Below are 26,368 nucleotides of genomic sequence, written 5' to 3' on the forward strand. Positions count from 1 at the left end.
TTAATGCACAGTGAGGACGAAAGTCTGAGTGGCCAAAGACTCAATCACAGATGGAGAATTGCAGGTCTAAAATATTATCCAACAGCCCCCGCATCACTACATGTTGTTTGGGAGGGTTTCAAGAAAAATCTTCTGTTCTCATCTAAAACAAACTCCAGCATATTCAGTTGTTAGACACGGAACCTGGTTCTATGGTCAGATGGAAATAAAAACAGCTTTTTGGCAGCAAACACATGAGATGGGTTTAATGCAATCAAGGACAAAAAGTATCCCAATGTGTACAGTTAAATATAACACTGGATCTTTAATGTTGTGGGCCTATTTTTTTGTTGGAGGTCCTGGACTTCTTGTTAAGATACATGGTATTATGGATTCTAGCAAATACCAACAGATAAAAAATCAAAACCTGACGGCCTCTGCTAGAAATCTTATAATGGGCCGTGTTTAGATCTTCCATCAGGACAACGGTCCAAAACAAACATCAAAATCAACACAAAAATGGGTCACTGACCATTCCATAGATCCCCTACCATTTTTAATTATTTTACTTCAATGAAAGGTTATATTTTTGTGAACTTTTTTCAACTACAGATCAAAAGGATTAACGAAGAAGATCTTTGTTCATATTTACCAAGGGTGCCAATAATTCCAACCATGACTGTAAGTGTGTCAACGTCCCTCTCATGATCGCTCGTATGAAAGTAGACCAGAAGCAATGATTGATAGTTAATAGAGTTTAAAATATTAGTCTTTTTCTTAAACCTATCACTTGGCTAGAGAAGACATCGATTCATTCATTGAGGTCACTTGCATCATATGGGTTCACAGAGATGGATTATTTTCCTAAAAAATTAGTGTGTTTATCTGAGGACAGAATGTCATATACATTGGAGATAGCATGAGGGTGATAAATTGATGAGAGAATTTTTATTTTTGGGTGAACGGTCCCTTTAAGTAGATGATAATACGTAGCATGATTACGTTTGTGTTTCCTTCAGCGGTCCTGGATCAGACTGACGTTGGTCTTCCTGTGACACAGGGCTTTGTCCACATCAACTAATCAAATTAACACGGCTACTTGTGATGCAAATCTGATGTGATGTCACATCTGTTGCTGAGGTGATAGCAAAAGGGCTAATGACACATTTCTGTCAACTATATTGAGTTCTATATAAAAAAACGCTGATCGCTGATATTTATTGTCCAACAGCAGGTGGCTTTCTCAGGAACGTATACTGAAATACTTCAAATACTGAAGGATCTTTAAAAAGCGGTTTATTTTCTGATAAAAAAGAAAAGTAAAGAAAACAAATATGCATATTAGCAGACAGGCATTTATATGGACACGCTATCGCAGAGAAAATATTTGATTGCTATTGTATGTTATTTGTGTCTCATTGTGTGGTTGATATTCCTACAGGCTCATATTTAATCAATATATTACCATTATAATATGTGCATCATCAAATCAATGTCAGAATAACGCAACACCTACATAATGCATAAGGTTGTGATTTAGTCATTATTCATCAATGTAAATTAATATTTCTTTTTAAAAATGACATACTGTATACACTACAAGTCAAATATTGGACACACAGTTGACAGAATTTGTCATAATATTAATATCATTAGTTGATCTTAATATGAATTAATATAATTTATTAACATTAATTTATTCTGATATTTCATAAATATTAATTCCTATTAATATTAAAATAAAAATATTTGGACCCACTTTATATTAAGTGTCTTTGGCCACTATGCACTAATATTTAAACAAATCATTTGATCCAAGGCACTTCCTGTTTTTACATTGTGCTTACAGTTATAAATACCTGCACATGATTACTTCTGTAATTACATCTATAATTACACTTTTACCCTCAATAGCAGCAAAAGTGTTTTTAAAACAACATGAACACAATAAGTACAAATAGTTCTTACATACGTGCACAGTACTTAAAGACACCTAATATAAATTGGGACCTAATATTTTATTAATTTTAAAGGGGCTATATGTAAAATTCAGAAACCCTTGTTATTAGCGACACCGGTGGCCATTCAGTGAACTGCAGCCAGCAGCTTATTGCTCGTACTCATTCACACGTAATGTACAAGAGACTGAATGTGATTCAAGAACCCCGATATACGATTTATTTTATTAGAAGTAAAAAGCAGTTGGAAATACCTTTGCAGCGATACACTGTTAGTGAACATCCATACGCCGTCCACACTGCTGAGAGCGATGTTTAGATGAATATGTAAACATATGCTGCACGCTTTATTCTCAATAACAAAATAAACACACAACAAAAATGACAGCGGTGAGAAAGCAGCAGTTACGAAAGCATCTTATCTTAGCGATGTGGATATGTTTGTACCAGCACTGCAATTCACTGGCATAATGTTGTGGTATTAATACCATCATGAAGTATTAAAATGACACTTTTATGATAGTTTAATTATAACCCCTTATTTACACTGCACATGTCTGCAGCGCATTACGACTCCGACAAGGTTTTGTTCCGTCCTCCACATGGTGCCAACTCACACCAGGAGAAAATCAGAAATGAAGCGACTAGATTCGCAAGAACACGAGATTTGCCTGTCCGATGTTGTTTTTCTTGATTTTGTCGTGTTTTTTCTTGATTTTCGGGGGTTCTATCATGGCTTATTTGGCTAAATGGCTGTTTTTTCCGGTTAAATGGTTTTTATTGCTATGTCCTACTTTTTTCTGCTGTAGCCTACAGACAAAGTTAATACACTTAAAAATGAAAGCTTTAGCTTAAGTTCTGTCAGGAAGACTCAATCAGCGCGTCACGTATTACCTCATTCGTATCCAATCAGGTGTTAACAGTCACAGTATAAAAGATTGTTACTTACACCTGTCTGAGTTCGCAGATGCTGACGCTGCCATTCACCTCCATCCTCCCCAACCACCACCAAGATGGTACCTTCCTTACCTCCAGGGGGTCGGCTGCGCCCCCGCCTTCATCTCAGGCGGGACATGCAGATTCGGCTAACCTCGCTTTGCTCGCTAAGGACGGGGCCTAAGCCAAAGAACTCTTAAATTTATGCTTGCTGAGCTGACAATAAATGTATACAGCTTTTCAATTTATCTCCCGAGTCTTTCTGGTAGAAGTCCAGTTATGAACGATAAGGAAAAAAGATTTGTAGCTGTGTTTTAGTCTTTAAAATACATCCTCAATTATCTTGTATCTATATTTCAAACACAGTGCCTGTGAGCAGGAGGAGAACTAATGGTTCCCCTAGAAACATTTTCCTGGTTGCATTCGCACCGCCAGTAGGAACTCTGAAGTTACTTAAGCCGCGCTTGTTGTTGTGACTTTTATTTTGACGGCGCTGAGAGCGCCATAGCCTAAGCTCACAGCGCTCGCATTCTCCGCATTGATTAGTTTACAATCTGTCTAAATTGTTATACCTGTAAAGTAGACAGTATATGAAAAGGTATTAGTGTATGCAGTGTGTTTGATGTCCAGTGTTGCTAGCTGAACAGAAATACATAATTGTGTTTTGCTTGGTCCCCTCAAAGTTGCGCTGGATTTTCTCCTTGGCGTAAAGGTTGAGAGGTCCATCTATCACTGTTTTCCATGTCCGTAGAGTTAGTTTCTGGAGTAAATATATAGGCTATAATCTGTGTGTGTTTACACAGCTTTTTTCAAAATGGCCGGTGCTGGTGTTTCGCGTGCGTTCGGCCAATCAGCGTACACTAACGTTACTGGTAGTTCCTATAGTGCAGGTTTAGACCCGACTCTGAAGTAAGAGCTAAATTAGTTCCTCCAAAAGGCGCTCCTAGAACTAAAATCATTCCTAGTTCCCGCAGTGCGAAAACGCCAGAAAAACGGGTACTTTTGCCATTAGTTCTGGGAATTATGAAAAGGTTTCTCTGGTGCGAAAGCCTCAAAGCATTGACTAGAGTGGCCGCGATCAGCTCTGGTGGCCTATCGGAGCCGTAATGCGCCGCAGATGTAATAAGGGGTAAACTATATTTGAGACTAGAGACTATATAGTTCTGGCTATATGAGACTATCATTTGATTAATCCTTTTCTTTGCGTTACAGTACAGAATTGCTCTTTTGTCATTATCCTGAACATTGTATAAGCATTCATTTTCATAGAACATAAGAGAGGGGAGTGCGCTTAAAAGTCACATCCTTTTGACTTCCCCCGCAAAAATGTCCCGAGTCCTTCACATAAAAATCAGTCTCTTAGGCTTTCAGAGATAATCTACGAATCCGGGGAAGGTCTCGTTTTTTTAAGTTTCGTTACAAGCTGTTCACACTTTTAAAAAGGCAATTAAAAAGTGATTAATACATGAAAATTCTTACATATAGCCCCGTTAAACATTTGCATTTTTTTATCTAATGGCTTATGGATTAATGTGCTGTAAAATATTAATTAAAAACATTTTTGTAAGTTGGAGTTGGAGTGGATAGTAAAGGAAATGGACAAGGAAGCACAAATTTAAATTTGGGTTAAGAAATAATGTCAATTTTATTTGGTCAGTACATAATTCCATTTGTTATTTCATAGTGGTAATGATTATTATTATCCACATTTTAGAATAATTGAAAAGAAAAGGTGTGTCCAAACTTTTCACCCGTAGTGTCCACAATGTACATTTCAACACTGACTCTTTCTCCCTCTGCATGTATACCTCTGTAAATACTGTGAAAAGAATATATCATTCTCATTTCAAGCGTCTGACCTTGTGTATCAACTAGCTCATCTAAGTCTTATTTGTATAGGACTATGAAAAGACATGAAGGCTTTTTTTCTACCTGTGTTCAGGTTTCTCTGGACTTTCAGCTCAGGGTTGAGTCATATTAATTGATGGGTTCATGAAGCAGACCATAATATAAATACAACATTAATGCTTTGTTCTGATGCTGCTGTGAAAGTTGTAGTTCTCATTGTAATAAAAAAAAAACATCACATACAGTATGTGGAATATGTACATAATAGATAGTCATGCTTTGTGCTTTAATGTGAGTTATCATGACCAATGAAACCAGAGAACCAGTGGACACATTCAGTCAAACTGCTAGACAAAGCCATTGATCACCAACTTCATTAGTTTTAAGGCAGGCAATAGCAGGTTGACTGAATTTGCCTATTATCCTGAACATCTCCTATCGTATATTGTAGTGTGGCAAAATATAGATGTCCAAACTCATTTTAATTGGCCAGAGGGTAAACCTATTTCATACAGCATTCAGAAATGTCATGCACTGGAATTTGCTGTTTATTGTTTTTGTAGCCTTGCTATTCTGTTGCATGATGGGACACCGAGATTTCAAGGGAACCCTTCGTTTCGTCATGTTTGATGGAAGTGATTTTATTTGCCAGTGGATAATACTGTCCACAACACTGAACATTGATAGGAATGGAAATTCAAAAGGCAAAATATCGCAATTTCCATGTTTTAAAATATTCAGCTTTATTTATTAATTAATTGTATAATTGCGTTTGTTAAATGTAATGTTTTTGGATCATTTTTACAAAGCCTGTCATGAACACCAATATCAGGTTCATAATTTACCCCAAATTCAAAAGATTATATATATATATATATATATATATATATATATATATATATATATTAAGAAAATGACATGTATTAAACATTGTGAAAAGAAAAATGAGATTGTTTAGTATTTCTATCTTGGCAGTGTTTGTGATCAAACAACAAAAATATTGTCTTTCATTGCTCTCATTACAGTAATGAGAATCATCATTGAGAATAATGAGAATTACAAACAAACTCAAATTAAATCATCCGGGTGCATTACCGTAATGAGGATTTGGAAGGGAAATGTCCTTAATTATGAGCATAATGTCACAATGGTCTTAATGGTCCTTTAAATAAACTATGTAATATATATATATATATATATATATTTTGTTTTTCTTTGTATATATATATATATATATATATATATATATATATATATATATTGTTTTTCTTTTTTTCATATGTTTTCAGGATGAAATATGATCTGAAAAAAGTGAAATTTACCTCTTTGGATGACAGTATTGAGTTTTGAGTATTGAGACAGTATTGACTGGCCTGGTTATTTCTTTACACTGATAAAAAAAAGGAAACATTCACCAATTCTTGTTCAAGATCTAGATCTTGATCAGTGCTTTTGTGGCAAAAAAACAAAACAAAAAAACCCCACAGATGATTCTTACATAACATGGCTAAGCTTAAAAACATCCCATTGCCCTTTAAAAAAACAAAACATGATAATTATACATCAAAACAAGAAAATATGCAAATGACCAGACCATCTGGAAAATGCGTGTTCAACTTTTTTCTTTAGAGGTTTGAAATCTTTTCAGTGTTTGGTGGTTTCATAGAGTATGTGAAATATGTTTTGTTTGCATGTTTAGCAGCATTATTATAAATGTTTCAGTTTAAAACAGTCTGTCACTTAATTCCAAAAATACAACTCTGGGAGTATATAAAAAAAGACATCAGTTCCCAGATTCACTGGGAATCGCCTTATTAAATTTGTAAAGTGTTTTTTGATTGTTTATATGTTCAAAAAAAATTGAATTGTTTTATATGTTAGTACTGCCACAATAAAACTGGAGTGAAAACATTGCGGTCTTTATTTTTGCTTATTAAGATTTCAAATTTAAACCAACATTCACTCAATTACAAATGCAAATTAAATACAGTGAAATAAGCATGAAATAAGAATTACAGATAAGACATTAGCATTTCATTCATATAATTGCGAATACATTTAACATATAATAAATGTTTTCCTGCAATAAAAATGTTTTTTTTTTTAAGTTAGCACTGTTTATTACACAATATAATGTTACATATATGAGCTGTGCTCTTGAGAAATTCATAAAGCAATGATAGTATAAAGATAAAAGCTTGTCAATCTGTTTTAAAATGGGATCAACACTGAGCAAATAAAGGAAGAAAAAAAAACACTTTTACATGTATTTTTTTTTTGTAATTTAAAGCTACAAGCCAAAAATGAAGGCTTTGGATCAGGCATCAACTTCCAGTTCTTTTAAAAGACTTCTGTCATTTTCAAACACTTCTTAAAACTCAAACAGAACTTTTCACATTATTTCAACTTTCACATGCTACCACATACACACACACACACACACACACACACACACACACACACACACACACACAGACACACACACACACACACACACTCACACACACACACACACACACACACACACACACACACACACACACACACACACACACTTACAGAACTATTATGATATATTCCTTCTCTCTTAGCTTAAGGAAGTTTTCATGAAATAAATAAAGGCAAAGTGCAGCGTACTAAATTCCTGACTGAGTGTATGTTCACTTCATAAGCTACTAATAATCGTCTGTAATATTAAAGCTGTGAAATGCAGGGCTGTTAAAGGCAACCCATGACACACAGCTATGAGACAGTCCTGAGGACAATACTTGAACACATTTAGCACAGTAAAAACAACTTGGCCAATCGCAAACCGGCATCTCCCATGTAATGTGACTTGAATAAATAGTTGAATGATTAAATATTTGATGAGCTCTATGTCGAAGCCTCGCGTCGTACCTGCACACGGGCTGTCGCCGGGTCATGTGACGTGCAGGCGCATCAGCCCATGCAGCAGTTTGGGCTTGGCATCTTTTTGTTAGGGCTTCCAGACAGTTTGGCCACTGATACGGGCTTCTTGAAGTCATCAGAATGCTTGGTCACCTCTCTAAAGTGCAGGAAAGAGAAAACATTTTAAGTCTTGAGTTTTAAATGTAATATTAGGCTACTATGCAAGTATAATGCTGAGAAGTGAATTTGGTAACAGTAGAGCTGGGTGATTAATCAAATATGATTTTGGCTTGAAATGATTATGAACGCAAAGTAAGGGCATTAAAAAAAACATACAACAAAAAACATATAATAATAATAATAATAGTATATATATATATATATATATATATATATATATATATATATATATATATATACATTATAGCATATTTTTTATTTGTTTTAATTTTAAATATATTTAAAGTTCAGTGAAATCCACTGTTCAGTAAATGCATGATGCTTGCAAAGTCTATGAGTAACTGTGTTTAATAATCATGAACTCAAGAATGAGCAAAACAATCATGTTTATGATTGTTGCCATAATCGGGCAGCCCTAGGTTCTCATTTTCGAATACTGAATGGTTAAAATTTGCTGCAAAGCATTACACAAGAAGACCTGACTGTCAGAATAATGTGTTTTTATTCACTTCACAAGAATTTATCAACACATTATGCTCAGATTATTAAACTCAATAAACCTCAATCTGCTGCCCTCTTGTGTTTTGTGTTAATATTACTGTATGCAGTCAGTTCCTCTGAAAGCGCTTTATCGTGAATCTCACAAAACCTATCAAGAAAATGTCTCCAAAATATTATGTTAATGTTTTTCTTGTATTGTCTTATATGAATTGAATCACTGCTTCACACATTTATTTTTTTCAAAATAAATGAAATTAAATAACTGTCACAAAAATACAAAAAACAAATAATCATGGTTTTAAAAAAGGAACTGTCTTTGGGGGGAAATATGTATTTCTGTTGTTTTTTTTTTTTCCTACTTGGTCTTTTGAATTCAGTTAGAAATGGGATTTGGATAAGTTTTTGTAATATGCACTTTTCACCTTTAGTCTATTTGGTCTATTTTGGTATCATTTTTGGGTGTCAGATGTTGACTTTAAAATGTATACCAGGCAGAAGTATTGTATTTACAGAATGTGATTTCATTTTGAATCTTGGACTGGGCTTACCTGGCTAAATGAAGAACAGCCTCAATGATGTTGGATCCATCCCTTGCACTCGTCTCGCAGAATAAGGCACTGTATGTCTGAACAGAGAGAGCAGCCACAGTTACACACAGTAGATTTTCATTAAATTAAACATAATATTTCTTGGGGGGTGGTTTCTCCACAAACCCTATTGTTTACCCCCAGAACACTTGTTCTAATATGATACGTCACATTGGATAATCCTGTGATACTTTTGCGTCTTTTTGATGGTGGTCGCCATTCACTGCCATTAAATGGACGAGTTTGAGAGGGACATTTTTTAAAAATTCTCCTTGTATGGTCCATTAAAGAAAGAAGGGTGTACGGAATTAGAACAACACCAGGGTGAGTAAATGATAACTTCATTCTTAATTTTAGGGTGAACTATCCCTTTAAGTTATGTACTGTATGGAAAAGAGCAGCCAGTAGTGTGATTTTCTTTTGTGTTTCAGGGGAGAATCAAAGTCAAACAGTATTTATAATTTTCATTTTTGGTTGAACAATCCCTGTAAAAACCAGAAAGCAATTGTAAATCATAGTGAATAATGTCCGGGTACGAACCATGGCCAGTTTCTCTCCGTAGCTGGTGGGAATACAGGTGACTCCATCCAGAAGAGCTTCCTTTCTCAGGTCTGTCTTATTCCCAACAAGCATGATGGGAATGTCATCCTGGGACACATCCTGCATCAGAAATGAACATCAATCAGTATCTTATTCAATCTAACCCAGCAAAATCCCACATTTCAGTATCTTTTAACTGTAGGTGTTTATTTAAAATGTCAAATCATCGAAAACTTCAGGCTACATTCAACTCTAGAATCAAAAGATGAAGAAAAATCTATTTAAACATGTTCACAAGATTCCTATTCACTTCACCAAGATCATTTATGGAAACAAAGCAACAAAAAACTTCATTCACAAATCACATGCACTTTGCATTCAGCATCTAGGCCTGTCCCGATGAGCAACAGTCTTAAAGGGACAGTTCGCCCAAAAATGAAAATCATTTTCTCACCATCATGTTATTCTAAAACCATAAGACTTTTGTTCATATTCAGAACAGCATGCTTGCTTGATGCACAAGAACCACTGAGGTTCATTCTTGTGTGTTACGCAGCATTTTGTGCTTCGGCAAGAACCAATGATGTTTGTTTTCACGCATCAAGCAAGTTGAGCTTCTGTTTATGTTCGCTGATCAATGTTAATATGTGAATAAAAGCCTAAATTAAATGTTCATCAAATAAAGTGATTGAGTCTCTTCAGAAGACTTGGATTAAAGACTGCTTGATTCATAAGAATTTATTTTACGATCTCTTTATAAACGTTTAGAAATGTCAGAGCTTTGGGTTTTGACTTTAAATTTCACAGAAATTTCTAATTTTTCATTTAAAATAGCTTTGTGTTCTGAAGATAAACAAAAGTCTTATGAGTTTGGAACGGAGAGAATTAATTTTTTGGGTGAACTATCCCTTTAAGGTTACAGTAGCACCAAGTACAAAGAGCGCATTTAATTCCCAGAGAGTTTGGAAAATGAACAAGTCAACTAAATTATGACTTTTTGGTTTTGTATGAAACCTTAACTAACATTATACGATTACAATTACTGTAGTAGAAAAATATGCTAAACACGACAGCGTTGAGGAAATACCTCAATGATGTCGACCCATTCGCGCACATTCAGAAAGCTCTTCTCGCAAGTGACGTCATACAGTAGAAGGACCCCATCGGCTCTCCTGAAGTAAGACTTAGCAATGCTCCGAAACCTGTAAAAGGGACACCAGAGTAATCAACCCAAATTATACTTCAGTTTTTACATGCATGTGTAACTGGTCCTACTCGACCTACTCAGAGGGAGATACGAACCGGGGTCTCAGGCGTGGGAGGCGGGTGCGCTAACAAGGACACTAAAGGCCACAGCCTCTAGCATAAATCGCTAGCATGCCTCTTGAGGCCTGGGGAGTGAGGTTTACATACACAGCTCTTACTGGCCCCCGTCCGTTACATATGCTAGGGTATGCATATCATTACATATATTAATAATTGTATTTATTGAAAAACTGGAAATCTCAGGAGGTCATTCATGTAAGAAGAATCCTGGGTCTAGAAGAACAGGTTGATTACAGAGTTTAGAGTTTAAAGCCGTGACACACCAAGTCAACTGTCGGTTTTTGTGATGTGTTCCACACCCTTGCAACAAGCCGATTGAGGATATAGTGAATTGCCTTTGGGCAGTCGGTGAGAAAGATCACTCTGATTGGCAGTTCAGCTTAGATGTGCGCAAAAAGAATAACCAGTGGACGAAAAAAAAGAATAGTCAAAGTCAAAGAGTGCACACAGAGTCTATTCATCATCTTACCTGAGCATTCCAATACACAAATATCTTCAGAACAACATGGTCGTCCGGAATGAAGAAACCGAAGACCAGCAGAAAACATCATTCATATTTAAAATGGTAAGCAACACTGCCTTGTTTACGGTTTGTATATGTGCAGTCCTTGTTTTGGTTTCCCATTTTTAATCATGAACAGGCCTTGACATTGACTTTTTTTGCTCACCAGCCAGTGTGGCTAGTGGTTTTCCAACGTTACTAGTCACAATTTTGACATCGATACCATGGGCAAAACCTGCCATACAGATATTTTTAATATTATCTCATAATTTGGTAGGAGTATTAGGGTGCTGTCACTTTAAGACCTGATGCACGGATCCATTACCTTCTTACACATCCGCTTTTTTCTTTTTTGCGCACAGCCGCACACTTTGGCTGTGAGCACAAAATCTGCAGAAGTTAGTAAAATTATGCACAATGCCATGCAGAAATTCAAGCCCTGTATATTCCGGAGCAAATGAATGGAGTGAGTGAGGATGAGAGAGAGAGATAGAAAGTGCAGCTGATATCATGTATTCTTAGGTTTCAGAATTTTCAGTATTGATATGTATCGAAAAATCCATACTTCAGTTCTGACAACACTACATTGCACTTAGTTTATTATTTCAGATGCCTTTTTAAAAGTGTATATATTATATAATATTCAACACGGCAAAGTGGCTAGTAGGAGTGACTGTGTTACACCCCACTGCTGACATACACTAGCATTTGGCGGGTTGGCGGGTGTTAATGTCAAGCCCTGGTCACAAATTACTACTGCCACCTGCTGGTATAGATAGTTATTTCCTCTCACACAGGCGAAGAATGTGCATTCTAGTTGGCTGTAGTCTTTGCAGTGTGTTCAAGCGCAATTTTTTGAACCAGACACGGAAATGGCAACACAGTCGGCTTGTGTCACCGCTAGTTCTATGATGTCGGTTTGGTGTGTCACAACCTTTAGAGTTTATACCAAGAGGTATAAATATGTTTTGGGTTTCAACTTGATTTTGGGCACTGGGATCTTACCTTTCCTGTCCAGCTGTGTCCCATAACTGCAGCACTGTTGGAACACCGTCCACCACCAAAGTTTTCATCTGGAAATCAACCCCTGCAGGAAAAAGACACATCGTTTCACAATATTTGTGACAGTTAAAGATTAAATTCAAGTGCGGTTAAGCGTTAGACAGTCTTACCCAGTGTGGCACTAGTGTTGCCTTTGAACTCGTTCTTACAGAGGCGGAGGAGGAAACTAGACTTTCCCACAGCGGCGTCTCCTGCCAGCACAATCCTGTAAGCCTTCTCGGATGGAGGCTGAGTCACTGCCAAATCATCCTGCTCTCTCTGCACACATGCACACACATTTGGGCTTCAGACTTTGAGTCTCAGGACTGGGATTAGTTTGAGTTCAGGATTTAGAATGCCGTTGGTCAAATTTAAGCCTTTATGATACTTCTGGCAGGTGAATCCAGTACCTCGGTGAAGATGGCAGAGAGGCATTTCTTCCCAGAAGCAGTAACTTCCTCTTTCTGAGCAGGCTTTGACAGAGTCCAGCTCAGAACGGATTCGCTGTCCGACCCAAACGCAGCCTCTTCTTGCACTTCCACAACCTGAGCGAACAGCATATTTTAAAAAAGGAATCTGACTGATCCAGAAATGACATCAAGTTACGTAAGAACACACAGGGAGATGTATCTGTTTTATTCACGTTGGTCATACTTAGCATGCTTAGTATGCTTTTTTATTCTCAATTTTTTTTTATTATTGAGTCAATGTTTAAAAAAAAATTGTATAACGTAAAAATGTGATCATATAATCAGTATCGTACAGGACAATTAACTGAAGAATGAATCTGACAGTTGAAAAATGAAGATTTTTAGCCACAACAGCGTGTGGGACTGTTTCTATTTGTTTCATCAGTTTAAGAACATCATTTTTTATAACAACAGCTTCCTAAGCAGATTTTGCAAATAAACAAGCAAATATTGCTTGTCAGGGATAATTTCTGAGTTGATTGGACTGTGGTTTTGTATGAATATGCACAAGTGAATCAGTCACAATAAGACCTGGAACGTGTCGAAAGTCTCTAGCTTTTTGAGTGGTCTTAAAATACTATTATTCTCCTTTACTACGACATTCTGCCCTTGTTTTTTTTTTAAAGTCTTTATTAACATGCCACTGATGTAATTTTCTGGCTTTCCTTGTTTTCAATGTTATACGGTAGGGGAGGTATCTTCTGAAAGAATACTGAATCTCCTGATCAAAACACAGAATAATGTTAGAAATCAAACATCTCTTGCATCTCAATGATCGCATTACATTTATAGGAACTAGTTTCTCAGCAGCGGCGGAATTTTACTTTGCTCCAGTTAGTAGTACTGCGCCGAAAAGAAAACACAGAACAGATGTGCACTACAGTCGGGACGTCTAGCTAGCTAGTAGTAGCCTTGAACAACGATATTGAAACATTCGATTGTAAATGAAGGAATTGGCACATGGTGATATACTCTGCTTCTGTAGTGAGGAGTGTCAGCGGCAGGGAAATACACTTGCGTGATTGTCATGTGGACCGACTCTCTCAGTTGCCTAGGTAACTTAATATCACTCCGCCGCTGCTGTAGACTGTGCTAATAAATACAGGGAACAAAGTATAACTATTGCAATGCGATGGTAGTTTGATGTGATGGTAGTTTGATTTCTAATATTATTCTCTGAACAGACATTTACATCGATAGTCTGGCGTTATGATTAATTTGCTTTTGGTGTACTGTGGAGTGGGTAACACTGTTTTTAATAGCAGGCTAGCAGATACCGTTGACTCGCGCTAGCCTAGCACCGGCGAACTATGCACCTGGAAGCACTGGATGAAAATTTTTGAAAACTGTCTCCACTGATAAATAACACCCAGGCTAACTTGGAAATGAGGTCCGATGTCCAAAATCCTGAACCACCCCTTTAAGTGTACTTAAAGAGAGTACATATTCATGACTTTTTCTTAACTTAAATACTTAAATTGAAAGTTTTACATTTAACTGCATTTTAAAAGCAGAAATTGTGGAGTAGGTCCACTCAATTCATATGGATTAGTTTTACAATCCCTTCATGAATTTTTTGAAGCGTCAAAAAAGTGGTAGTTGCGTAGCTGTAAATGGGGGGATGGAAATCTCTCAGATTTCATTAAAAAGATCTTCATTTGTGTTCTGAAGATGAACGAAAGTCTTACAGATTTGGAACGACATAAATGATGACAGAATTTTATTTTTTTTGGGTGAACAAACCCGTTAAAGTGAAGGCCTAATTGTTTCAGGGATTCCGTCACAAGTCCATTCTTTTTGAGTTTTTTTTTTTACTTTTGCTATATTTCCACACTTAAAACATTGCTTTATTAATCCTCTTGTACCATTGTCGTCTTTTGTGGAAAGAAATAAGTCTCCTGACAAATCTCTACCAAGTGGTTCCACTGCTGTCAGCATTAAGTCTGAGAATGATTCAATGGCATACTGTATTATACAATAACACTTGTGATGGTCAAGAAATTACACCTCTTAAAATGTTTCGGTTCAGCCTACTTATCTATTTTACTGTCTTTTAAAAGCGCTAAATCGCAACTTCATCATTACAGATATGTAATTATAAATAAATATATGACATACAATGTCAATAGACATCAAAGTATATTTTAGTTTACCATAAATGATTGTCAGTACATTTAGCAGTACACTTTAACTATGTCAGAGACAACAGAAGTAAAATATAAAAAAAATACATAAAAAGAAGTATTTAAGCAAAAAGCAATGTACAGCTAATTGCATTTATTAGAAGTTATATATATATATATATATATATATATATATATATTTATTTGCATTTAAGTATCTGAAACCATTACACTCAGTTAATACTTAAGTATATTCTTTTAAAGTATATTATTTCCGTAATATCTTTTTAAAGACAGATGGAGAACATAGTGTTTAAATGGTTGGTTGGGCACATTTACTGACATTATACCTCTGTATCTGATGTGTCTCCAGACACAGTGGTGATGTTGTCCTCTGCTTGGAAGTTCAGGAGAAGGTTCAAGGAAGATCTCCCATGCTCATAATCGTAGCCCATATTTGAGCGCAGGGTAGACATGCCGCTGTCCACACAGCTGTCGGGGAGGCTGTCTTCCTCAAAGCTGCGTCTGCGCATGGGGTCGCACAGAGCCAGGGCCAGAGACTCACAGCTCGGACCCTCCATCAGCCGAAAATGAGGATCATAGTCCTCGTCCGCACATGTGTTACAGCATCTAAGCGAGTTTTCATTGTGACAACATCACAGTTATAAGAATCTATATTTGCATTTCCTAAATGCACAAAACAAAGTTTGTGCACAAAACATATGTTTGTGCTGAATTAATGCAGTGGTTTAATACTAAGGTTTAGGGTTGAGAATGTGTGATCAATATCAATACACTGCAATAGGGTTCTACATATTACAGCAAGTAGCAAAAAACTCTAATGTTATCTGCAAATACCTATGCAAATATCTTACCTATCAAACTGAGAGGAATTCTTTCTCGTGCTCACGTAAACTCCAGGTGAGAGTCCACTAACACGCTGTAAGAGAAAAAAAATCGTTCTGTCCAAGCAGATAAGCAGAAATGTAAATACAGTTAACTTGAACCCTAATCCATGCCTCTTAAAAAACCCACACTGTTCAGCAAGCATTGCTGTCAAATACCTTAATCCATTTTACAACATCATTTACATTAAAGAAAGGCTATGGACACAAGGGGTTTAGGAGACTTTCTGATCCCACTTTATATTTAGTGGCTTTAAGTACTATGTACTTGTATCGAGAAATAAGTACAATGTACTTATCGTGTTCATGTTGTATTGTAAAACACTTTAGCTGATATTGAGGTGTGATACGGGTTAGGGTTATAACTTATGAGGGGATATGGTTAGGGTCAGGTGTGGTGGTATGGGTAGGTTAAGGTTTAAGGGAAGGGTCAATAGTGTAATTACAAATGTAATTACATACATTAATTACAACTGTAATTACATGCAGGTATTTTCAAAATATAAGTACAATGTAAAAACATGTATGTACACAATAAGTACATTGTATCAAATTATTAATTTCAATGTTAGTACATTAATATAAAGTGGGACCGACTTTCTTACCTGAGTCTTACTCTTACTCTGACCGTTCTCCAAGGCCGTACGCAAACTGTCATTACTGTCATGGAGCTTTCTGTTTGCGGCCCTGGATATGGAAAACAATAACAACAAAAACAATAAAGCAACAAACCAAAACTAAAGAAAATATACTCGACCAAGAACTAACTTCTCAACTTTACTAAAATCAAGTCCCGCCCCACATTTTTTCTTGTTTCTTCCGTTTCATGCAGACTTTAAAGATGTTTGGGATCAAAATTAAATAAATAAAAGATTAAAGGCACGTAAATATTACATTCATTTGACTCATTTTTTACTTTTTTACTAGCAGAAATGCATCTTCGCTTTGAATTTACAGTGTTTGGGCTTGTTTTCTATTTTCACAAAGAACCTGCAAGTGAATCCCAAAAGTGGCTTAGAAACAGCTTTAACTGTTTAACAGCTTCTGCTGTTAGCCTGACATGTTTCTAGCTGTGCTGGAGTGTCATTGAGAGCAGTTTCATGTAGTGCTGTGTGTGTTCAACTCACTGAAGCACCTCGATTTGTCTCTCCAGGTTATCTCTCTCCTCAGAAAAGCACTTCATAAGAGCCTCATCTCTGCACACAAATCAACAAACGTCAATACTTATTGTTTGAGGTGTATTCAAATTCATATGTACACAGTAAGCACAAACAAAATAAATGGCAATGGCTGCCTTAGCAAACACCACTTCTTAATTTTATACTGTAAAACAAATTGCAACTATTATCTTAAGAAGCTTTTTTTACCATTCAGGTCAGGCTGTTCATTGCTTTAACCTAATGTTGTCAGGTTGATTCAGTCATTCAATATTTGGGTTACCTGACAACGTTTTTACACTGTAGTAATCCTTATACTAACGCTGAGACACTCACACACAAGTAAACTGCGCTCTGTTTTGTCGTTACTAGGCGACAAGGTTTAGACATTCCTGTGCAGTGTAATGAGTGACACCAGGATATCCTGCTCTGACGATTTCAGCACTGCAAACAGTCACAAAACCAGTTTACAGCTGCTCATGTGGGGGAATGACTATGTTCTTTCATTATTGACACTGACGTATCCAGTAGGGAGAGTTCGAATCAGAAGAGATAGTCTGGGTTTCTTCAGAATACATATTTGATGGGGTTCTTAAAAATTCTTGGTCTGAAGATCAGAATCCAGAGGGTTGATTACATATTCATCAATAACTAAGTCAACTGTGAATGCTGAGATGCCGCCACCACACACACACACACACACACACACACACACACACACACACACACACACACACACACACACACACACACACACACACACACACACACACACACACACACACAGAGAGAGAGAGAGAGAGAGATACTCAGTACCGTTCAAAGTTGATGCTTTGGTCTGTGAGATCACTCTTCAGAGAGTCCAGCTCACTCTGCAAGAACGCAACGTTAGTGTGAGACTCCAAAAGCTCCTGTTTCAACTTCTGGTTTTGCTGAAAAAGAGAAACAAGACAAAAACACATTATATAATATCATACATAATTTTTGTTAAGATTCGAATTAGTAGGAAATCCTTTTTTTACCACGGAATAAAACTATTTAAAAGATATTTGCGACTTTTTATCTCACAATTGCAAGTTTACATCTCACAATTCAGAATTGTGAAATATAAAAGATAAAAAATACGAGATATAAACTCGCAATTGCGAGGAATAAAGTCTAATTCTGAGGGAAAAAAGAGTGACTTTTTTAACTTGCAATTGTGACTTTATATCACGCAATTCTGACTTTATAATTCGCAATTATGAGTTTATATCACGCAATTATGACTTTATGACTCACAATTGATCATTTATATCATGCAATACAGAATTGCGAGATATAAACTCGCAATTGTGAGAAATAAAGTCTGAATTGCGAGATATAAACTGAAATATGCAAGAAAAGAAGTCAGAATTGTGAGACAAAAAGTCACAATTACCTTTTTTATGTTTTATTCTGTGGTGGAAACAAGCTTCGATAAATAGGAGCCATACCAGCATTAGCTCATTGTTCTGTCGTTTCAGTGCTGAGGTTTCCTCTTTGAGGCTGGTACTCCTGTTCTGGTTTTCGATCTAAACATTTTTTAAAAATAAATCTTGTCTACAGATTGTTTCAAAGCAGCATCACAGTAATTAACAGGAAAATAACAGTGTTAATGCTGCAAAACTCGTGTCAGTACAGATAAATCTTTAATATAACTCAATATTAATTGTCTATTAAACCCCAACTTTTTTAAAGCCAACTTTTATACAGCAAAAACTACATAAGGCTGTTGTTAGTAGGAGTCAGTCACCATCTGCAGAGTCTGTATCTTCTGCTGAAGTTCACATATCTGAGACTCATACTGGTGTTTCATGCTGCCCAGAGTCGCCTCTGCTTTTTTAGACTCCTGGGGGAAAATGACAGAAACCATGTGCTGGGGTTAAAAATAATACAATGTTATAACATTATAAGGAAAATATATATATATATATATATATATATATATATATATATATATATATATATATCGAGTAAAATGTGTTGGATTGAAAAAAAACTAAAGACCTAAAAAGCTCCATAAAGTAAAACAATAGATCAAGACAATTAAGGGAACAAAAGGCTGCAGAATGCATTCATAGGTACAAATGCTTGTCTCTTTTTACAGGAACTTGAACAGGTGCAGTTGAACAAACAGTCAGTTCATTTTACATTACATAACGTGAGAAGTCGCGGAACACGGCTCTAAGATAAGGAACAAGAACAAACACAGGGCTGTCGAAGATTGTCTGCACTAAAATGTGACGTTGTGGATAAATTAAGCCTTGAAAGTAATCCAAGACACTCACATGATTTGGCTGGAACCCAGATCACAACAAACACCTGTGCAAATTCCTTTTGAGTTGTGCCTAACAGTTAACAGAGCACTGCATCCATAGAAATAATACAAATACCAACACTAAAATTGTAATTGATTACAGTGACGATGGAAAAGAAAATGCAGAATATTTCTGGACTATAGATAAGGGTTGCTTGCAAAAAACATTCAAATGATTGGTAACATATCAACCTAATCAGTTCCTTTAAGATAAGCGACCATTACAAATCAACATTTAAAAAGGAAAAGGAAAAAGAGCAAAAGAGAAAAGGCCGGCGGCACTAACGGAGGAGCTTCGGGAGGATAAAAGGAGGAGCGACGACAGTGAAGGACGAGAGAGGACCAGGCCTGGATTTTACATGGTGTTTTGCTTGTGTGTGTGCGGCAGTCGTCCGTGCGCTGCTGCCTCTTTACTTTCGTTTGGTGTTCGCTTATTTATTAAAGAGTGTTTGAAACGTTTGCCTGTTCCCACCTTCTTCTTTCCTGATCCTTTAACTTCTCTACAATCACAGTTGCTCTTGAACATAAAAATAATTAAGCCAAAAATGTAACTGATTAAATTAAAAATCAAATAAAACTAATTGAAATAAAACTAAATCCATAAAATGATGGGAACCCCTTAAAGGGGCTATGTGCAGCTTTTTACTTAAAAAAATCTTTAAAATAGAGTTTTCATTTGTACATTTATGAGCCAACCATAATGTAATAGAAAGAATGACACCTTAATGTCCACCACGGTTGCCTCTATCAGCCTGTGGGCTCAATTGTGTCGGGAGGAGTCGGGTTCGAATTGGCGCGAAAATTCACAAAATGTGACGTCATGCGCATTCTCATCCGTACGGCAGCCATTAGTAAGCAGCGGCAATCGCTAGCAGTGACGTTAGTGTTTCAAATGGACTCTGCGGACGGAAAGAAGCTTCCAGCCTCCAGCCCAATCCAGACACCCACGGGAACTCCTCGTAAGTAAAAAATAAATTAAAAAAAGCCTTATCTAGTGCGAGCGTGCCGAGAACAAGCATGAGACTGGCTGCAGATTCTCTAACGGCCACTGGTGTCAGTAACGGTTACAAATTTCTCCTTTAAACTGTCTATAAATGAAGCGCCTGAGGTTGGATCAGCCAGCCCTAATGTGTGTCTCCTCACCTGTAGACGTGTGTTTCTCTCTGCAGTGTGGATGCGGTGATCCATCTCTTCCTCCATCTCACTCAACTGTATAGCCGACTGATCCTGAGCTCTGAACAAACACCCACAAATCAAACATTAGCCATCACATATGTAATAATATACAATATATTGTATATTATTATATGTAATAATATACAATATAATAATGAAATAGTTCAACCAAACTTTCTTTCTTCTGTGGAACACAAAAAATGTTGGTAACAAAAAGGTTTGGTTATCACAGACCTCCATTGTATGGACAAAAAAAAAATTGTTCTACAGAAGAAAGACAGTTTTGGAATGACATTAGGGTCAGCAAATGATGACAGAATAGTAACTACATCTAATGTGTAACAAGGACACTTTAAAATAAAGTATATACCGAATTTTCTTTTTTTAAAGTGCCCCTATTATCATGCCATATTGAAGGCTCTTAATTTTATTTTAGAGGTTTACATGCATCAAAGGTCAAAAAACAGTTTTTTTTTCTCATAATATACATTGCCTATCACCACATTTTTCCATGATTCTCAAATAACTTAACGGATGAATCAATCGGTCTAAATCCCTCTTTCTGCCAGAGTACTCTGCTCTGATTGGTCAGATGGCCCAGTCTGTTGTGATTGGTCTACCGTTTACATTATCACGATTTACCATATCAGTCCGAGCGCAAGTCCAATGATGAAACATTGGAAGAACTAGTTATTGAACCCTAACCTCGCAAGAACGACTTGAGCAGGACGTTTCTCAGTGATACGCTACTCAGTTTGACGTTCATCATGAGATGTTGCACCTGTAATTCCTCTACATTAGCATTAACAAGAGTATGTCCATCTACAAACTGATGTGTACACATTTTCTAAGCTTTTTGTGAGTTGTCAGCTGGTAAAAATACCACCATATATACGTGGTGATATACGATCATTTGCATAATGACCAACTCAATCTACCAAGAACAGCGCAAATTAGTGTCTGGTTTAAGATATGCTTTTTTTGGGAGTTAAATAATGACGCAAATACCAGTAACTCGACCAGAGCAATCCTTAGAAAATCACCTTGCATGATTCATTTAAATACTCTCCTCCCATACATTTAGCATCTGAAAGGGAAAGTCCTACAAATGCATATGCAATAAGGTCAGCCACAAAAATAACTTTCCATGCCTTTTCAGCACAAATTTATCACTGCATGTCTTTAGTAAACACTGACAGCCAAAAGAGGGTTTGTATTGGCGCAAGCTGTTAGTAAATGAGGCCCTTGATCTGCATGGAACTATTAAGCAACTCTTAAGAACCATTAACATGCAAAGATGCTGCAAAGAATTCCTGAAGAACTCAATTGCACCCAGTTTCTATTAAAAACAAAGGTGAAGAAAACTGGCGACCAGAGTATGTAGCCTATGTGCACGAGAGTGTGTACCTCTTTACAGCAAGTGCCAGATGTTCCATTTCAGTGTTCAGTATTCGGATCTCTTTGATAAAACTGAGGAGAACTCTTTCATACTGAGGGACCATTCTGGGCTCCGTCAAACTGATGTTCTGGTACAGAGTTGATACCGGCTCAATCCTACACACATTAAAACAACATCAAGCCATTAAAACTTACATAAATGTAGATTGGAAAAGAAAGATTCATCTGGAGTATTTATTCACAGAATTTATGTAAAACTCCTTGTTGGGGATCACCCAACGAAATATGACAAGCTATTGTGACAATGAAAAAATCTCTGAATAAGCATTTATGGAAAACATCTATGCATCTTGTTGAGTTATTGAGGGGAAAGCTAAAGGTTCAACTTAAGGATAATCATGTGTTTTTCAGGCAATATTCAACCCAATGGAGTCTAATAAATTGGTGCCAGGTTGTTCATAACTGCATGTTGTTGAGCCTCATGACTTTGCTGTTCTCTTTTATAAAGTAACACTTGTGGTGTCAGATGCTATGGCTGATGAGTGAAATAAGAGAGGTATTGATAGTCCACAACTAATCGATGTTCTGTCGACATTAGCGGGGCATGACGGTGATGTGTCTCATGTCAAGCCTCTGGCTTCAACTCCACCAATCTGACATTAACCAACATCAACCAAACAAAAGCTCAAATTCTCATGACTTCAACAATTAAAGTTGTACAATTAAAGACTTGGAAATATTTCATGATTTAGAACATCAGCTTTCACCACAAATATGAAACAAATAAAATCTCCCTCAAAAAGTTAGAATAAAACAAGGATGTTTCCAACATTTTATGAGCCGCATTTAAGGGAATAATTTCTCATATTTCTACATACATATGGAGACCTGTACATTCTGGTAAATGGGTGGCAGTGTACCTGTTTGGATGTTTGCACAGCCTGATAACCAACTAGGTCAGATATATTTACTGTAATAGTGTATATACTGTAAATGTCCCTTTCATTTTGATATTTCAGCCCATAATAAAGATATGTTTAATTTGTTTAGTTGCAGTCTACCAAACAGTATTTGGCAAAAGCAGTGTAGCTGCATCGCCGATTACACACTTTTAAAAATAAAGGTTCTTTATTGGCATATATGGTTCTATGAAGAAACTTTAACATCCAGACTCTTAAATATATCTATTTTTTTTTCTTATTGGCATTGATGGTTCCATGAAGAACCTTTAACATCCATGAAACCTTTCCATTGTACAAAAAGTTCTTTATAGTGGTAAAAAGTTCTTTATAGTGTTCTTTGGGTTATTAAAATGTCATTACACTAAGTAAAAAAATATTCTTTAAGGTTTTTTAGTTTCTTATGTCATCGCAGCGAAAACCCCCTTTTGGAACATTTGGAAGCTGGTAGAATACAAACCGAACAGAGCTCTCAGATCGGAAGGATCAAGCCAGGTACACCTAGGGTAAATTAAAAAGATGGTGAGATGGCGTTTAGCTATTATACCACCCGCAGCAGAAACCAGCTTCCAGAGGATGTCAGATCCCGTCAGTAGCTTCCTTTAAGTCCAGATTAAAACACATATGTTCAAACACATCACACTGTTTCTGCGCTGTACCAATCGCACTGAACAGTTCTTTTATTTTTTTAATCTTCTTTTCCTTTAATGTCCCTCATATTCCTTTTAATGTAATCTTATTTCATTTTAAATAATAATTTTTCTTTTTACTTTTATTGTAGCCTAATGTAAACAATTTGTAAAAATATTTTTTCTGTAAAATTCACTCTGAATTGCACTTTGTATGAAAATTGCTATATAAATAAACGTTCCTTGCCTTGTGTGATAAAATATGTTTTGTGGGTTTTACCAGGTTTTTGTGTGATGTTAGAAAAAAACTTAAAGGACTTCCTTTAAGAAAATTTCCATTAGAATATTTTAAGACTCCAATTACAAAATCCTTTAGCAAGCAAACAATAGCCGTCATTTCACCGTCTATGTTAAATATAGACCCAATATAGTCCGGCTATGAGTAATCCACTTCTAGCCAAAATAACCTTGAATTTGGTTACAAGTAATTTTTTCCAAAATAACTTGAGATATTCCATCGTGGCAAAGTCAACAGTGATTACAGGGTGTTTGGTTTCATTTCTTCACTCATTTCTTTCTTTGTTATCTAATCGATGACTAGTCTATTCTTGGGCTATGGTTTAGACATCTATTAAATTTTCACTGACAGCCCAAATTTTGCCTCGTTTTAGCCTAGACGTCTGGGTTGTGTTTGGACGGCTATTAGACGTCTTTTAAAAGCAAAATTTCTTGCAGGGAGGAATCCCACTGAAATGTCTTATTCCTTTATACTAATATCATTAACAGGAAGGAAGAAAAAACAGCTGAAGGCAATCATAGAGGGGTATAAATGAGCTTTAAAACCCTAAATGTATTCTTTAAACTTCTTTTGTTAAATTCCTATGGGATAATAATCAGAAATATTATGGAAAGTCCTATTACCATAAGAAAAACATTTGGCTTTGTTAACTTGGTTTTGTGTTATGTTGTAGTCCTATTAAATCATTTCCATATAAAAACTTTAAGGATACATTTAAATTATAGACTTTTTTTTTAATAGGAATATTGTCGAATTTTCTTAACGCATTCTTTAGTATTTTGGTTGATAAAGGTAATTTGTCAGCTTTATGGCACAGGCTGTCAGGTGTTTTACCTGGGGATGAATTTGAGCTGATCCCCCAGACGGGATTTAAAATCCTCCAAGGCGGCAGAGGAACTTTCCCCGGCGGGTTCGCTGCTCATCTCCTCGTCTTTCAACAAGTGTGACTCTTGAAACCCGTCCATAAATTCTTCCAGATTGATCGTGCCGTCTTTGTCGGTGTCAAGTCTGGAGAAAATGTCATCTATCTCGGTGGGTCGGACCTTCTGCTCGGAACATATTTTCATAAACTCCCATTTCTCAATACGTCCGGAGTGATCCACATCACAGGCGTGGAAGAGCTCGAGGAGTCTCTCCTTTTGCGCGTCAGACCCCATGGCTGCTCTAGAGAGATGTTATTTAACAAACATTATGAATGACTTTTCAAAGCAGCCTATAGACCTTGTGGTAAAAGTGAGTAGACCTTGTGGTATCTTGCTTGTACATTGACAATTTCATGAGTTCTGTGAGTGGAGTAAACGCCCCTTACACAAACTGCGCTGAGTAAACAAACTCTCTCAACTTTGAGGCGTTTAGTTTGTCGCCGCTCGTCACGAGGAATTTACAAAACAGGGTTACTTAACAAATACCAGATGATAGGATATTGTTTACAGTACAAGACACTCACGTTTAGCATTTTACTCCTGGATGTCACACTAATAATTGCCCGATGTATTCCACAACAACGGAATGTTATAGTAAGCCCCTTTGTATAGTAGCCTAGGCTATATCCCTTTTTGGAAACAAAAACTATCATGAAAACTTGAAGATTTAAGTCTTTTCCCCCTCTTTTTGAACGACATATCAGTAAAACGAGGTTTACATAAACCGTTAACTTTAGATTAACATTAGGCCTAAGCCTCTTACCAAAATTTTCGACATAGAAATAGAAATAGCCTACAGTTTTTTAGTTTTATTATTTTATTATGGCAATAAGCAAACATTATATTTTTAATGATAGTCTACTATTATCATGTTAGTCTTTTTAATTGATGCTTTTGTCTCAGAATAAGGATTTAAAGACGACGAAACTTCATGTGCAGCTGCTTAAAACCCTGTAAGACCCAAATATAGAAAAAAATAAAGAAAAATTTTTCACCTGTCAGATGTTGTTGTAGGAGGCCTCTGATGCAAATAATGAAGGATTTTTTTATTATGTTTTAGTAAGTTGTTAAGGAAATGTTGTAATATTGCAACGTTTGCCTATTTGGGAGCAGAATTTCAGCATTTGCACTCACACTGTCAGAACAAATATATAGAACAACTAAGGGCTCACTTGAAGTGTGGATTGCATAGCACCATAACAGTAAACATCATGAATAATAATAGTAATCACCCAACAGTCATATTTTTATGAATTAGAATTTATTAAAAATAAACATAAAATATAAATATTAAATACAAAACAGATTGAAAACTGTCAAATAAAAATCTGTTGCCAGCTATTTTGACAATAATGGCTGTATGTTGAGTTATTTTCAGAGGACAGTACATATACATATACACAAGCAGCACGTTGACTACTCTAAAATACTGTATAGCCAAGTTTAATTTCTATAGTATTGTCCCTTGAGAAGATATACTAAATGTTTGCTGAAATGTGAGGGGTGTACTCATTTTTGTGAGATACTGTATATATAATTCAGATTGTGTTTGGCTGAAATAAGAAAGTCATTTACTTTCATTAAAACGTTTCTTATTTCACCCAAACACAATCTACATATACATATATATGTATATATAAAATCCTAGGATGGCTTCAGGGTGGGTATATTATGGGAACATTTTCATTTTTGGGTGAAGTAACCC

General features: G+C 36.2%; 3 protein-coding genes across 3 annotated transcripts in view; all 3 read right to left on the minus strand.

The window, feature by feature from the left end:
- The window catches only part of naa35 (N-alpha-acetyltransferase 35, NatC auxiliary subunit), a 287,987-nt gene extending 283,672 nt beyond the window's left edge, over positions 1–4,315 (minus strand). Inside the window, exon 1 of the mRNA XM_077223794.1 lies at positions 4,307–4,315. The gene's annotated coding sequence lies outside the window, so the exon portion shown is untranslated. The remainder of the gene's footprint in view (positions 1–4,306) is intronic.
- The window catches only part of rmi1 (RMI1, RecQ mediated genome instability 1, homolog (S. cerevisiae)), a 362,517-nt gene that overhangs the window by 155,081 nt on the left and 181,068 nt on the right, over positions 1–26,368 (minus strand). The gene's annotated exons all lie outside the window — the stretch shown is intronic.
- rasef (RAS and EF-hand domain containing) lies at positions 6,620–25,065 on the minus strand. The gene is made up of 17 exons (XM_077223795.1): positions 24,575–25,065; positions 21,864–22,010; positions 20,424–20,514; positions 18,717–18,812; positions 18,418–18,495; positions 17,759–17,874; positions 16,913–16,981; positions 16,391–16,472; positions 15,756–15,820; positions 15,231–15,510; positions 12,698–12,832; positions 12,419–12,566; positions 12,252–12,333; positions 10,506–10,620; positions 9,419–9,538; positions 8,840–8,916; positions 6,620–7,767 (listed from the first exon to the last, which is right to left on the minus strand). Exons 1-17 carry the CDS (start codon positions 24,895–24,897, stop codon positions 7,662–7,664), a joined length of 2,130 nt encoding a protein of 709 aa, XP_077079910.1. The 5' UTR covers positions 24,898–25,065; the 3' UTR covers positions 6,620–7,661.

The sequence above is a fragment of the Siphateles boraxobius genome, unplaced genomic scaffold (assembly GCF_051911475.1).
Source record: "Siphateles boraxobius isolate OS27281-9 unplaced genomic scaffold, OSU_SipBor_1 9, whole genome shotgun sequence".
In the NCBI taxonomy this organism is placed as follows: Eukaryota; Metazoa; Chordata; class Actinopteri; order Cypriniformes; family Leuciscidae; genus Siphateles; species Siphateles boraxobius.